This window comes from Podarcis pityusensis (assembly GCF_964106645.2).
Source record: "Podarcis pityusensis genome assembly, chromosome: 8".
NCBI lineage: Eukaryota > Metazoa > Chordata > Lepidosauria > Squamata > Lacertidae > Podarcis > Podarcis pityusensis.
Genome location: NC_138033.1, coordinates 39,674,915 through 39,691,235, shown reverse-complemented (window position 1 = coordinate 39,691,235; position 16,321 = coordinate 39,674,915). Strand labels below are relative to the sequence as shown.

Here is a 16,321-nt window from a genome sequence, read left to right as displayed (position 1 = left end):
TTTTTCCCTCTCTCCCTGGGCCACGTCGTTCAACTGGGAGGACAGATGAGATGACAATTTGTGCATTTAATTGCTTCAATTTCCTGCCCAGAGCCTCGTAGTCTCTTTTGATCTTCTGGAGGCTATTGCTTGCAGTGTCATCGGTTCCCACATGAACCAAGAGGAAGGGGTATTTGTCAGTGGGTTTTATGATTCCTTGCATTCGTTCAGTTACATCTTGGATCTTAGCCCCGGGGAGACAGCACACTTCCCGAGACATCTTGTCAGGCCCACAGATCACTGCTTCTGTTCCCCTCAGTAGGGAATCCCCTATCACCACTACACACCTCCTCTTAGGTTTGGTCGGGGTTCTTCCGTGAGCTGTCCGTTCCAAGGTCGCCTGCACATTCCCTGAGGACTGACTTTGCTGCTCGTCTTCATATACCTGATCGACTGTAATGAGGGAGAGATCCTCAAATGGAGTCTGCTCTTCGTCTTCCATGCTAGGGGAGAGGACCTCAAAGCGATTGTGTATTTCTAAACAATCAGAGCGAACCCTGGGCCTCCTACTTCTCTGAGTCACGTTTCTCCATATATCTGGCTCCTGTGTTGGTGAACTAGCCTCCTTCTCAGGGGAGTCCCCTGTCTCCTCCTTGGTGGAGACGGTGTGCTCTGTTGCTTCCAAGAAGAGCTCCAGCTCTCTAATTCTTTGGAGCGTAGCTACACGTTCCTCCAGTTGCCGGACTTTTTCTTTTAAGAGGGCAATCAACATGCAATTGCTGCAGGTAAAGCTGCCTGCAACCTTTGGCAAGATGGCAAACATTGCGCAGGAACCGCAGGCGACTGCAGCTGTTCCCTCCCCCTCCATCTTGAGAACTTGTGGTTGGGGGTGGCTACAGCGGTCCTCCATCATAAAAAGTGTGAAGACAGGACAAATAACTCCCCCCACAAAAAAACCTAGGTCTCCCCCAACAAACGTTTGAGACTAGCTCCCCTAAATCTAAAAGATGGATCAAACTGCGCACGCCGCTGCCCTGCAAGCTGTGATAAGCTCCTCCCACAGCTAATCACCTGCCTCAACAGAAACCCTGCCCCCTCTGACCTTTGCACAGGGAGAGCAGCTAATCAGCCGCAAAGAAACACACACACACACACACACACACACACACAAGAAAACCCTTTTTGCTCCTTCTTCAACTGCTTCTTCTTTAATTACTATTTTTTTTCTGGCCCAGCCTCCAAGAAGTGCTGGGTGTTTCAAGAGGTGTTAGTTATCATGAGGAATCAAGCAGGAGTAATATAAAACAAAAGAACTTTACGCAAGCTTGCATTATTTCTGTTTTAGACAGTTCTTAACATTGTGTTTTCAATTGCTGTAAGCCTGCCCTGGGATCTTAGGGTGAAGGGCAACTACTAATTTTGATAAGGGTAGTGATAATAGTCTTCTCCAGTCTCTCACTGATATGCACCCAGGTAAAATTCTAGATCATTATCAAAGGTAGAAATCTCCTTGTACTCTGGAACCTATTGATAATTAAGCACATTAGGCTCCCCATTATACTCTTGTACACCTCATTAAACACTTCACAAGCGAGGCATCTGGGGATACAAAATCTCGCTGATCAGGGTGGAATTAAGGAAAGTGTTATTGCCATGTTACTTTCCCTTAGCATCCGACCCCCTAAGAAAACTAATCATGTTTGAGTTGTACAACAACCACCATCCTTCTATCAACAATGCTGGCCTCAGATGTTTGCTCAATGTACATTTAATTCAGTTCAGTTTCTAACAAAGCACTCTTTCTGTCGGGACCAAGAGCCCTCTTAGAATCCATGGACTTGTGAGGAAAGTACAGAGCTGGTCTTTACCCCCGACATCCCTTCCTCTTTTGCTGCCATTGACCCAGAGCACCAACGCAAACATCCCTTCTGCCTCCATGCAGATCAGTTAAACAAAATGCCCACAGAGATGAGATTTATTGAAATATAAACTAAATTACAACAGCTGCTGTGAAGCAGAAGACTAAACCAGACCCAGCAGTGTTTTGCAAAAACAGCCAGTTCCATTGGTCCTCTATAAACAAGGCTCTGTGTGGATTCACTTGCCTGTCCTACTGATTCTCTGTGCCAAATAAGGACATGAAGGTGAGATTTGTCTACTTTCAAAATATTTAACAGTGTGGGTGGATGAGGCTTTCCTCACATGCTGCCCAGTATCCAATTTGCAGTTATATCTGTAGATCTATATCTATCTTTGCGTGTGTATGTGTGTACACACACACACTATTGCCATGATCTAGATTAATAGAGCATACATACTTGTGTGCTACCAGAGGTCTTGCCATTTGTGACATGGTGGCAAGCTCCAATTTGCCACAAAAAAATAATTTTTGCTAGCTAAGGGGAGTCTTGGCACAGTGCGTTCTGCTGGGCCCCTTTTCTGGTGCTCCGCTAGGTGAGTTCCATTTAAATTTTCCACAACATCTCTAATCCAATGCTACTGTAGGGCATTTCTGGGTAATTTAAATGGTGGCTGTCTGACACCGAGTCCTGGGCAGCAGTGGGTGGGGGTAACACCATTACTCCCTTCCTCTCATCTTCAACTGTGCGTTTATATTCCACCTTTTTCTGTAAGGAGTTCAATGTGACATACATGGCTCTCTCCCTCCCCATTATTTTCTCACACCAACCCGTTGAGATAGGTAAAGCTGAGAGAAGGTGATTGGCCCAAGGTCATCCACTGAATGCCATGGCCAAGTAGGGAGCTGAACCCTGGCCTCCTAGACCAATGCTCCAACCGTTATGCCACATTATCTCTTTGTGATCAGAAGAGAATTGAGGATCCTTCTCCCCTGCTGTCTTTCCCACACTCAGATCGTTGCATAAGGAATTCTCTTTTCGTCTTCTTATTCACATGGATGTAGGTTGTTTCAGTGAATGCAAAAAACATCAACCTCGGCTGCACTGAGAGGCTGGTGGAATTATTTCACACACTGGAAGGGGGTTAGTGTGCTCGTGTGCGAAAGGAAAACATCTTTGATTGGGCTTTTGTTGTTGTTGTTTTTATCAGGACATGTGGAGTCCAGAGAAAAGCAGTTCCTCGAAAGGCCTCACCACAGATTTCACTCTCCCATTGTGGCTTCTGCAGATCACTTGCACAGCTCCGTGTTTTACTTAAAAAGAGATTGCTTTCTTTCCACTGGGACAGTTTAGCACAGAAGAAAAAAGGAATGTAAACATCTCCATTTTACGCTAAATAAACCTTTGTGTTGCCCCTAGCAAAAAAATTTAAAAAAATACTGCAGAGATTCATGATCCGGCCCTCCTGGCTGTGATGTCCAATGCAAAACACAGTCCTTGGCAAAGAATATCTTGTGGTCACAAGGCGTCATGCGCAACTGTTTGGCCTCTCTGTGCAGGCAGCAGAAGCAAATAGTGAATGGTTATTTGCTTTGCAATGTATATCCCACTTTCTCTGATTAAAACAACAAGATGCAATGTTTAGCTTTTAAATGGAATAATCTAAAGCTCTAGTATGAAGTAGGAACCCCATCAAAGGAAAGAAATGCTCAGCCTCTGCTAGATGGTTTTCTTTTTTCCCTGCCTTCTGCTATGCTAAACTGTTTTTTTAAAAAAATGTAAAACTTGAAAGCTTCATTATCATCAGATTCACCCACCATCGTAAGGAGAGTCTGTCAATTAACCCTAGTTCTCTGAGAGATAATGTCATCAGTTCCACTCTGAAAAATGGCCTGGAGCTGTCCTCTCTACTCCCATTCTCATTCCTCTTCCACTATATAACTGGGGTCAAGTTTCTTCAAACTGAATCTGCCAGACATTTCTCAGGTTCAGGGCCCACTGCTGATCTGATTCCTAACATCACTGTAAAAGAGGGATAGGGAATCTGTGCTCACCCCAGCAATGTTGTTAGACTACAATTCCCATCATCCCTGACCATTAGCCATGCTGGCAAAAATGTCTTCAGGGTCCCTGCTCTCCATCTATGCTGTAAGAAATATGCTGGGCTTGAAGTGGTCTTGAGAGAAAGAGACATTCGCTGAATGTCTCTTGGCGTGCTGGCAGCCAAAAGAGGAACTGAATCCAGCTTGACAAAGTAAAAATCTAATGAAGCACTGGCCTGAAGAGGTTTGTGTTCATAGTCGCATTGCTTGGCCAGAAAACGCTTGCGTTTGAAATGTCCCCAGTGCGTGTATAAATAGGTCCAGAGCATGAAGCTCTGAGTTTCATTTAATACTGGACATGTGGCTCAGCCTTCCTGGCTTCATTCCATTCAGCAAAGAATGATTCGACTATTTGGGGATTTTCGTTTAGAGATGAGCCTGGCAGCAACAATCCATGGGAGAGCATCTCCTGTAACTTTATGAACACATATTTGAAATACATTTTTATAGCAGCACTCAATTAAATTGACAGCTTGTTTACTGTCGACTCTGGTAGCTTATGGGCTGCCCGAGTGGCATATTTGGAGAGAGTTGGAAATTGTTTGATTTAGCTCTTAAGGGCTGAAAGGAAAGGAGTAAACTCTGAGAGCAAAGTAGTGTTTGATAGCTTCCACGCTTCTTCCCTGGCGTGACAGTAAGTGAGCAGCAAGGTAGGCAACCAGGCAGTCTTGGCTATGATGGCGACAACTAAGTTTAACCTGGATCAGGCAGTATATTGGGTCATTTGGTAAATATAGCTCAACATAGGAAGCTGCCTTATACTAAGTCAGACCATTGGTCCATCTCACTAAGTAGTGTCTACACTGATCGGCTGTGCCTCTAAGGCAGGCACTGTTCTTAGCCTTACCTGAAGATGCCAAGGGTTGAACATAGGACTTTCTGCATGTAATACAGATGCCCTTCAACTGAGCTAAGGCTGTCAGCCCACATTTTTTTTCCTCTGGGGAAGGTGGGAAGAGGTGTGAGAGAGATTTCCAAGACTTCGTTCCTTCATCAAAGGCACACAGGAAGTGAAACTAGGCCCCCACCATCGCCCAAGAACCAAAATGGGGGGATTTGTTCACGTCAAGCATTTAAGGAACACCTGATACACATATAAAGCACATCACTTCCCCCGAAGAACTCGGGGGACTGTAGTTTGTTAAGGGTGCTGGGAATTGTAGCTCTGTGAGGGGAAATTACAGTTCCCAGGACTCTTTGGAGAAGGTTTCGTGCTTTAAAAGTGTGTTGAACGTTCTTTCAGTGTGAGATGTGAACGTGCTCTAAGTAATATCTATTTGTTTAAAGAATGGGTCAACTGCCTGCCATTTGAAAATATTGTGGTGGTGTACAAAAAAAGAAATAAAAACAAAACACAAAGTTAAAACAGTAAAAAAAATATTAAATCCATCAATATAACCAAACAAGAACAATATCCAACATAGGAATATGGGTAACGCCAAAAAACATAGACTTATTCAAAAATAATTACGAGACAGTATGGAAAGGAGTTAAGAAAGATATTGAAACATGGGGCAAGCTAAAACTGTCATTTTGGGGCAGAATAGCCACAATCAAGATGTGTGTGCTTCCAAAAGTGTTGTTTCTGTTCCAGAACATTCCTGTAATTAAGGGTATAAAGATATTTAAAGACTGGCAGAGGGTGATCTCAAAATTCGTCTGGCAGGGCAAGAAACCAAGAATAAAATTTAAACTGTTGACAGATGTGAAGGAAAGGGGGGGCTTTGCCCTGCCAGATTTGAAATTGTACTATGAGGCGTCATGCCTATGCTGGGTCAAAACATGGATAAAACTGGAAGATAAGGAAGTGCTAGACCTAGAGGGATTTAACAACAGATTTGGGTGGCACGCCTATCTATGGCATGGGAGGAGAAAAGTACACAGGGGCTTCGAAAATCATATTTTCAGAGGTCCACTGATTGAGGTATGGGAGAGGAACAGAGATATGTTAGAACCTAAAACACCCCATTGGCTATCGCCACTAGAAGTCATGAGCGTTAAAAAGATTAACATGAGGGACAATTGGGCTACCTATGAACAACTGTTAATGAAAGAAGAAGGAAAGTGGAAAATGAAGCCGTACGAACAGGTCAAAGAGAAAGTCTATGATTGGCTGCACTATTTCCAGATAAACGGAATGTTCAGGAAAGACATTAAAGACAAAGGATATGCTGATAAAGATTCTAGATTCCAGATTGAGATATTGAATAACAACTATAAAATTTTGTCTAAAATGTATAATCAGTTATTGGAATGGAATTTAATAGACGAGGAAGTAAAGTCAGTAATGATATATTGGGCTAGAGATATCGGTCATAATATATATTTTGAAGAATGGGAGAAACTTTGGAAAAAACATCTCAAGTTTACAGCTTGCGTGACACTAAAGGAGAATTTAATGAAAATGTTTTACCGATGGTATATGACTCCTGCAAAATTAGCCAAAATGTATGGAACTTGTAATAAATGCTGGAAGTGCAAGGAAAGGGAGGGGACCTTCTACCATATGTGGTGGGAATGCCAAAAGGTTAAAGGGTTCTGGGAGAGTGTATATAACGAAATGAAGAAAATTCTAAGATATACTTTTGTTAAAAAACCCGAGGCTTTTCTGTTGGGATTGGTAGGAAGGGAGATAAAAAAGAAAGATCACAAGCTGTTCCAGTATGCAACAACGGCAGCAAGAGTCTTATTAGCTCAAAATTGGAAATCAGAGGGCCTACCGACAATTGAGGAATGGAGAGCAAAACTATTAGATTATGCGGAGATGACAGGGAAAATTAGATATTCAAAAGACCAGAGGTTCATTAAGGATTGGGAAAGTTTTACGAAATATCTGGAAAATTTAAGTGATGGACAGATAACACTAGTGGGCTTTAAAGGAGCTCTGTAAAAAGAAAAGAGTATTGTCTAAAGAGAAATGGAAGAACTAGAATGATTAATGGCATTACAAATTAAGAAATGCGAACTTTTATAAAAGATTATTACGGATGATTTGTGGAAAGGTTGAAGGAAGTCATACTTAAAAACCTGTGAAAATGAGAATCGAACTTTTATATTTTGTTTTTGTATTTTGTATTATGCAAATTAATAAAAATTATGCATGAAAAAAAAAAAAAGAACAATATCCAACAATGCTCATAGTGGCTTACAACAAAGGAAACAGGAACACATTTCAAGCAGCACAAAAACATAATAGCGTAACAATAAAATAGCAAATACAAGAACACAAAAAACACATTTCAGTACTGTAAATATAAAAGGTTACTTCAGATTACTTAAGCAACATGCAGCATCCAAAAGCTTAAAGATAAAACAGAAACAGGTAAAAACATAGAAGAAGCAATCATTAAGCTGAGATATAAATTTAATAAACAATGTAATGTATTTCTATTTAAATTATAGTAATTTGAAAATTTGCACCTATGCATATACACTAGCCTATGCAATCTTTTCTGCTGTTTTGGGTGGCCAATGAGCAAGTAGATACCCTGAAACATCTGGAGGGCCCCACAGGTTCCCCACTTGATGGTTGGCTAGGAATCATGTTCTCCTCCCGCGGAAATCTCCTTGTCTCCGTCCTCCTGAGATCTGAAATTGTGCCCTAGATTGGGAGTGGGGTGGGGGTTTAAAACAGCCCCAAGAAATCTCATTTTTTTGCCACATCATCCAATACTGAGCCAAGCCATCCAGTACAGAAACTAAGATTGTAACCAAAAGTCAGACTCTTTTGGGAATGCTTTGATCTCTATTCTACCCTAAAAGCTTTTCTCAAAGGGATAGTTATGGATCTTTTTAATGTGGAGGGAATAACCCTGGGAACTGTCTTTGGCTGCTGTGGCTTATCTTATGTGGGTAGTTTAAAATAAAAATAAAGAGTGGGAAAGGGAACCTAGCTATTACATGCAAATCGAAGCTCTTATATTGCATTCAACTATTCCCACTGGAAGCACATGCCGTCTTTTTGCAAGGGGTGCATGATGAGTCCCTTCTCCATCTGGTATCTCCACACCCTGAAGGGCCGTATGTTGTTTACCCCAGAGACCAATTACCCCTGGTCTGCTGGGTAATTACACAATCAGGCTGGGGTTTCTTCAAAGCATGCTAAGTACCCAGTGGACTGCTGAGAGTTCTTCATGGTTGTTCCATTCTCTTGGATAATTATGGGATTGGGCACAGAGCTCATGTTACCTTGGTACACTGGACCAAGAAGGCTACATTTAGTTCAATTTCATTACTGCATCCCTCTGCCATCTCTAAAATTCAAATCTACCATTCCCAGACCCTCTGGCATTATTACTTAAGATGAATCTATATTTTAATTGGTTTTTGTTTTTTTAAAGCACCCATAGGTCTTCACAGTCTACCAAGCAGAGCCAGGTGTAAATCCCATGCAGGACCCTTCCAGGTGACCTATAATAAGAATATAATAATAATTTATTATTTATACCCTGCCCATCCAGCTGGGTTTCCCCAGCCACTCTGAATATTAAAAACACGATAAAACATAAAAAAACTTCCCCAAACAGGGTTGCCTTCAGATGTCTTCTAAAAGTCAGATGGTTGTTTATTTCCTTGACATCTGATGGGAGTGCTTTCCACAAGGCAGGCGCCATTACTGAGAAGGCCCTCTGCCTGGTTCTTATTCATTGAGCATTTGCAGTCATAGAATCATAGAATCATAGAGTTGGAAGAGACCACAAGGGCCATCGAGTCCAACCCCCTGCCAAGCAGTCTCGTGCCCAGCATTACTTAGGCATTCTAAGAAACCAAAAACAACACAATTTTGAAATCATTAGTTAAAATCTGTGCAGGTTTGAAAGGTTCAGTCTGGCACCTTGGTTCAAAATGGCTCCAAACTGTAACCAAACCTAAATGAAAACCTGCTCCTTGATCTCAGGAACCATCATGCTGCATTTGGCTAGGCTATCTTCAGATGCAGAGTGAATGGACAAACAAACAACTTTCCAAACTATTGCAGGGTTATAGTCAACTAACTTCTAGTTGGAGTAGACCCAACAAAATAAATGGACCTAAATTAGTTGTAGTCATTAAGTTCGAAGTAAAGTCTTGGTCGAATACAACCCCTAGTAGATTCATCCTGATTTACTTGCACAGAGTTTAGATTATGTCTGGTATTTACTGGTGCCCACAGTTAGAATTAAAAACAGAGGCACATTCTTAGCCTTGGGAGTTTGTTCCACAGTCCTTTAACGCCAGTGTCCCCTCCTGGTTATTCCAAGGGGGTCTTCATTTTCACAGCCAAATTTAAAAGGGGAGGGGGCACATTTTTGTTGCCATCATTAAACTGCTGGGGATCAGAAATAAACTGATGCTGATAGACTGTAGGAAGATCCCAACCTACCTTCTGCTCTTCCCTAAGGTACACGCCTGCGCAACAACCCAGTGAGGTAGGGTTCAGCTGAGTGTAGGTAGCTAAGATTAATCAATAAGCTTTGAGGTTGGGTAGGGATTGAAACTTAGTCCAAGTGGAACACTCCATCTGTCACAGCCAGTGCCGGGTTTACGTATAAGCTAAACAAGCTATAGCTTAGGGCCCCACTCTCTTGGGGGGCCCAAAAAAAATTAAATGAAAAAAACCTGGGTGTACATTTCCAAAATATAAGATAAAAAACAAATCACTTTGATAAAATACATATTTTGTTATGTGCAAAGGGCTTTAGATACCTATTAGGTCCATATATTACCATATAACATATCTTCAACACAAAAAAAACAGCAACAATTTGTTGTTGGCAAAGGACAGCTGGACATATAAAGGGCCCCATTACCTTCAGTAGCTTAGGGCCTCATCAAACCTAAATCTGGCCCTGGTCACAACATGTGGTTTGTGGAGCAAGATGTGCTGGACTGTGCTGTGCCACATCAGAACAGCCCCCCCTTGTAAAATATAAATAAAATATAAATCTTTTTATATTTATATATAAAATATAAATCATCCCGCTATGTTCATTTTCTACTTGTGGGGAGTGTTTTGCGTTGCTTGCCAGATTGGCTTTTTCATCCTCCACAGCAAACAGCTGTTTTGCTCCACTGAGTTTTGGTTTAACTTCTTAGAGAAAGTTGTCTTAACACACATTCTCATTCAATAGCCTTTAAAGCTGTTTGCAAACACATTAATTTCCAAAGTCAGGCACATAATAGCTTAGCTTCTGAGCGATGAACCACAGGCAGAAGCTCAATTAGTGGCATTACATTCCTTAGCCATTGGCCGTAGCAAATTTAGAAATATACAAATGTATAAACCACGTCACAGCAGATTTGGCCAATTTGTTACGCAATTAAACAACCCATACACCATATAAAAAAACATAATCCTATGCATTTCTGCTCAGAAAGAAGCATTCCTGAATTTCGTGAGACTTACTTCTAGGTAAGTGTCTTCATAGGGTTGCAGCCTCAGACATTTCCCTCCCCCAAACAACTAAATGTTTCCAGTGCAATTCTAGACATGTCTTACTCAGAAGTAAGTCCCATTCAGTTCAGTGGGATCTCCTCCCCGTTAAGTGTACATAGGACTTACATCAGCCACAGACAGGATAGCCAATGGCCAAGGGTGACGGGGATTGTACTCCAAAAACATCTAGAGGGCCACAGGTTCCTCACCCTGACACCTGAGGCTTCCAGGGGCCAGATTTGGCCCTCAATGCCTCTCTATCCATCCCTTGTGATTCTCCCCAGGCCACATCCCCTGCCCCTGGGCCTTGCTTTGCAGCCTCCTACTTTTGCATGAACTGTGATCGTTCCTCTTGCTCTTGCCTGGATGGAGGATGCTGCAGTCTGTGTGTAGAAATCAACATCTGGCTTTTGTGTTTCTGTACAAAGGTACCTCCATCTACTTTTCGCTCTGGCCCCACCCTCCACTGGCACACAGCCCCCATTTGGAGAATGTGTTGTGTGCTCCGCAGTGCAACTTGCACCCATGTCAGTGGCCGGAAAACCCTCAAGTACTGCTTGATTTACCTTGTTCTGCACAAAGAGAATTCTCACAATAGTACATTTTACAGTTCCTTGGGTGGGGGGGACATTTTCACCAGCACTTCACAATGTCTCAGGACCTCAGTATATGCTGCTTCCTGGAATTATGCCTCTTTCCATCCTTTTCTTGTCCAGTCCCTAGATTTCTCTGCTGTTTCAAGCCTGATTAGCTTAAGTGATAAAATGCAAGACACACATAATGCTGTCTAGGAAGAACCTGCAGATAACTGGCAAGTTGCCTTTGCTAAGAGGTAGGCAGACCTGAGATAAGAAGCAGTGGTGGCTCAAGCGGAGATGGTGAGAGAAAGAGATTGTAAAATCCCCTCCGAGCTGCCAATGCAGTCTGACCACCACACTTTTAAAAATTTGAGGCAAAGGTTATGCACAATAAGAACTCTGTGGCCAGAGTAGAATCTGGAAAACCTGGGATCAAGTCCCCACTAAGCCCATGTGAAGATTACTGGGTGACCAGTTTTTCACCTTGAGTATCTCAGCCTAAACCTACCTCAAAGTGTTGCTGTGAGGATAAATAGGAAGGAGAAAAACCTCATAGTGGGGTGCAGTGTCATCTCCTCCCGCTTGCCAGTGCTTGCATACCCCAAGGTGACAGTACGAGACTCAGCAATAGCAAGGAAGAGCAGACTTGGCCCCAGGGGGCTGTGGAGGTAGGCAGGGGGCACCTGCTTAGGGCCATGGGCCTCAGCAAGTGCCTGATGATGCCCAACCCTGTGCTGGACCTGGGACTTGCTGATTTATTTGTTTTCACATTTCCATCCCACCTAAGAAGCTGCACTGGACAGAAGGAAAAGAGAGAGAAACCATGTAAAGATGTAACAGTTTCAGAGATTTCAAAGTTCCAAGGACATGCTCTGATCAGGATACATCTCACAGTTCCTTGTAGGAATTCTCTGCTTCATCCCACAACTATATCTGGTGGTAGATCAGGAACCCAGACAAATCTGTAACTCTTGACAACAAGCTTAAAGCAAAGATCCAGGCCTCTTCCAAACTCCTGTGGAACAACCCCTCTGCCTCCTTTTCCAAACTGACTTCTGGAAGAGCAGGTTACTGAGTATGCTTCACTATTGTGGAGAGAAGGGCAGGAGGGGCTCTGTTGCTTTTGCAATGTCTTCTCTTCTTAATCATGAGGATAACAGCATGGGTTATCTTTGCACTCACTGGCCAAAACACAAGAAGGCAGAATGAGGTGTGCTACTTTGCATGGACTTGGGTAGAATACTGCCTACATGTTTTCCTTTATACCTCTATAAAAGCTTACATTTTTTCGTGAAAGCTGAATATTCAGGGAGGGGTATGAAATACTATTGAGGAGGTCAGGACCGCACAGGACCTTTATGGCTGCAGCCCTCAGTTTGTATGGTTTGGTGCAGGTATCGCCAACCTTTTTGGGCCAGGAGGCTGTTTGAGAAAGTGCCCTGGGCACCAGTCAGAATATGGCTGCCATAGGGTGTGTGGCAAGATACATTTCTAAAAATGCAGAAAAAGAGACAGGGCTACAAAAAGTTGTGAGCATGCCTCCCCACCCAATCCTTGGGGAAAAGGCACCTCTATCAACCACCATCACACTCACTCTCTGAGAAAAGTGCTTTGCATTGCTCCTCTGTCCAAAACTGGTGGGAGGGTGGGTGTCCAGTGAAGTGTGGGGATGCCTGAGGGTGCATGTGCAATGGAGGAGAGGCTGAACCAATGTAAACAGGTACTTGGCAGGAAGAGCAAAGAGTTACTCATGCGTTGTGGATTTTTGAAGAGATACTTACTGAGACCTTTTGCAGGTGCCATAGGCGATGCCGGTGGCCAGACTGGTGTGTGGAGGTATCACCCTGGAACCCTTGGTTGCCTGTTTGTGGGGAATATTACAGCTTTATAATTCTGATAGCTCTTCCCTTCAGTGGACACCTCTGGACATGAGCATTCTTCTTCTTTTTGTCTTCGCAGGTGAACTTCTGCCATGGCTTCATGTGATGAGCAATGATACACTCTGAAGTCTACAGAGACCAAACATCCAAAGGAATGGTTGCTTCGCTTCCTTCTCACTGTCGCGAAATGAAATGGTGTTCCTGAGGTGATAACTGCTTCTTGCAGTCTAGAAGACACAACTTCGCTAGGACATTTTGTTTTTATTTTTTTTTGTCTGCAAACGCACATTCTGATGGCTGGCGGGCGGTGATGACACCATGTAGAAGGTCCTGAAGGGGTGTCCTAACTGAGTTGCAATGGTTTTATACACTTCCCCATTTCCAAACGGCTTTCTGTCAGCACTGCACTCTTTCTCCTGGGGCTTGATCTTCCCATGTTATTGGCTTGGAGACAGGCTTATAGCCTCCTTTGTGCCTACCACCTATGAGAAGCGCCAAAGGGGAGATGATCCGTGCTACTTCCACGCTCTGTGCATCATCATCACCACTCCAATTTACCTGGCGCTGCTGGTGGTCTCTCTGCCTTTTGCCCTGATTGGCTTCCTTCTCTGGTCCCCTCTCCAGTCTGCTAGGCGACCGTACGTCTACTCTAGGCTGCAAGACAAGAGCCAGATCCATGGAAGCACGTTGCTCACGGAGTGGAAGGCCGCCAGCAATGGGAAAAGCTTCTGCTTTGGCAGCGCCAATGTCTGCCTGCTCCCAGACTCCTTGGCAAGATTGAACAATGTTTTCAACACACAGGCCCGTGCTAAGGAGGTCGGGCGACGGATACGGAATGGGGCTAGCAGGCCACAGATCAAAATCTACATTGATTCCCCCACAAACACGTCCATCAGCGCAGCAAGCTTCAGCAGCCTGGTCTCTCCTCAGGGTGGAGATAGTAATAACCGCGCAGTCAATGTGGGCATCAAGAGGACAACCTCGATGGAGTACAAAGGGGACAACTCCGGCTCGAACAACAGCGAAGATGGTAGAGATGGCAAAGCTGGAGGAGATACCAATGAGGGCGAAGATGGCAACACATGCATTGTGCGCATAGGTGGAGAGGACAATGGGCACATTTCAGACCTGGAAGCGGATGGCACTGGTGGCCAAGTCAATAACAGCAAGGGGCCAGCAGACCGATCACCAGAATCTGAAGCCGAGAGCCTGAAAGGCCAGACGCCGAACCATAAGCAGAAAGAGGGGGATTCTGGGAGCCTAGATAGCTACACTGCCTCGCGAGAGTCCCTAGTGAAGGTGCGTGCCACAGACGGCCCTGTGGACCAGAGCACTGTCAACAGCAAGCTCCTTTACAAGGCCTCACTGATGAAGAAGACCTCCTTGAGAAAAAAGAGAAACACAGACGAGCTCTTTGACCACGAGATCTCCGCTTTCTTCCCTGCCAATTTGGACTTCCTGTGCTTGCAGGAAGTGTTTGACAAAAGGGCAGCTGAGAAATTGAAAGAGGAGCTCCACCATTACTTTGAATACATTCTGTACGATGTTGGGGTCTACAGCTGCCACGGCTGCTGTACCTTTAAGTTTGTGAACAGTGGCCTGCTTTTTGCCAGCCGCTATCCAGTTATGGATGCTGCTTATCACTGTTATCCCAATGGAAAAGGAACAGACGCCTTGTCTTCTAAGGGGGCCCTGTTTCTCAAGGTAGGTCTCTTTCTATATAAACTGATTCATGGACCTTCTGGTCTACAAGCAGGACAAGTACATATGTGTGTGTGTACTTTGCATGTCTGGGCCACTATGCAAATGCAAAATTTGTGGTGTGCAATAAAGAACCCCCTACTTTGTTGGAACATAGAAAGCTGCCTTATACTGAGTCAGACCATTGGGCCATCTAACACAGCATCAAAATGAATGGGACCTGTCCCAGTCCTGGGAGTTGCCCTTATCCATTTTGATATGGCCTGCAAATGAGAACATCCTTATGGGCCATGATTTTGGATCTCCTCTTCTCTAGCTCTTTTATATCCTTTCTTTGCCATTTTGTGTGCAAAAAACTTTACAGTCCTTAGCTCAGTGAACAGCCCTGGGGAGGTGGGTTGTGGTGGCTCCCACATGGAGAGCCGAGTGTTCCTTATGTAACCCTTGCCAAGATGCTTGCCAGAATTGCCTTGCTAATTGGCAACCATAATCATTTTGCTTTTATTATCTGCTCTTTTTGCATTTCATTGGCCACTAAGCTTACATCCCCAGCAACCACACAGACAGATAGATGCTTGCTAACTGAGGATGACACGCCATGCATCTCATGAAGTGGAAACTTCCATTGTGACCTTTTTTATTTTTTATTTGGATTTTTAATGCAGAGACAAAACACACACACATCCCACCCACCCCTTCCCTCCACCCCCAGTTGTACAACTTTCATACAAATCTCGACTTATAACTAAATACCTGGTGACTCACCCCTTCCACCCATTTTCTGGTTTCTTTATTTATCTATTAAATCACGTATTCCAAATTTTTAATCTTTGAATTTCTAATTTTTAATCTTTGTTAAATTCTATTAACTCCTATTCTGCTGGATTAACTCAAGACCTGCTAGGTTATTTCCTTGTTTATACTGGTTCTTAAAATATCCAATAAACATTTCCCAATCCTCCTTGTATTCTTTATCTTCCTTTTCTCTTACCCTATTCATTATGCCTGCCAATTCAGCATATTCAAGCATTTTAAACTGCCACTCTTCCTTGGTGGGTACCGTATTCGTTCTCCACCTTTGTGCCAATAAGATTCTAGCCTCAGTGGTGGCATATAATAAATTTTTGTTGTTACCATTCCCAAAAGGAATGTCTTAGACTTTTTTGGGAAGGTTTTTTAAAAAAAAATATCTTTTTAAATTCATTGTAAATTAATTCTCAGAATTCCCTGATTACTTTACAGGACCACCACATGTGGAAAAAGGGTCCCCCTAACTTCATTGCATTTTCAGCATTTACCTTTTTCTTTTTAAAAACATTTTCACTAGTTTGGTAGGTGTTAAATACCATCTGTGGGTCATTTTCATCATATTTTCCTTTAACGTATAACACGCCATAAAAATGATATTTACTGTTCATAAATTCTTTAAATTTCTTATAATATGCTGCTGACTGACCATCTGGCCCTGGGGATTTTCCTGTCTTAATTTGACTTAGTGCCCTTTGCATTTCCATCATTGATATTGGAGTATTTAATATCTTTGCATTTTCTTCTGATATTTGTCCAATTTACATTCTTCCAAATACTCCGATATCAATTCTGCATTTTCTTGCTCCTTCTTACAAAAATCTATGTAGAAATTAACAAATTTGTTTCTTATCTCTTTTTGATTGATTATGGAGCTTCCATTTTTTAGCGGACTATGGATTATCCTTTTTTTTTTTCTTCTTCTTCAGTTGCCAGGCCAATAACTTCCCTGGTTTATTTTGCAAATTCAAATCTTTTTTGTTTCATCGCTTTAATTTTC

At 43.0% G+C, this 16,321-nt stretch overlaps 1 protein-coding gene across 1 annotated transcript in view; it reads left to right on the top strand.

The window, feature by feature from the left end:
- SMPD3 (sphingomyelin phosphodiesterase 3) overlaps positions 1–16,321 on the top strand; it is a 137,775-nt gene that overhangs the window by 84,159 nt on the left and 37,295 nt on the right. Inside the window, exon 3 of the mRNA XM_081015848.1 lies at positions 12,893–14,517. Coding sequence (XP_080871974.1) covers positions 13,171–14,517 — 1,347 coding nt within the window. The 5' untranslated portion in view covers positions 12,893–13,170. The remainder of the gene's footprint in view (positions 1–12,892; positions 14,518–16,321) is intronic.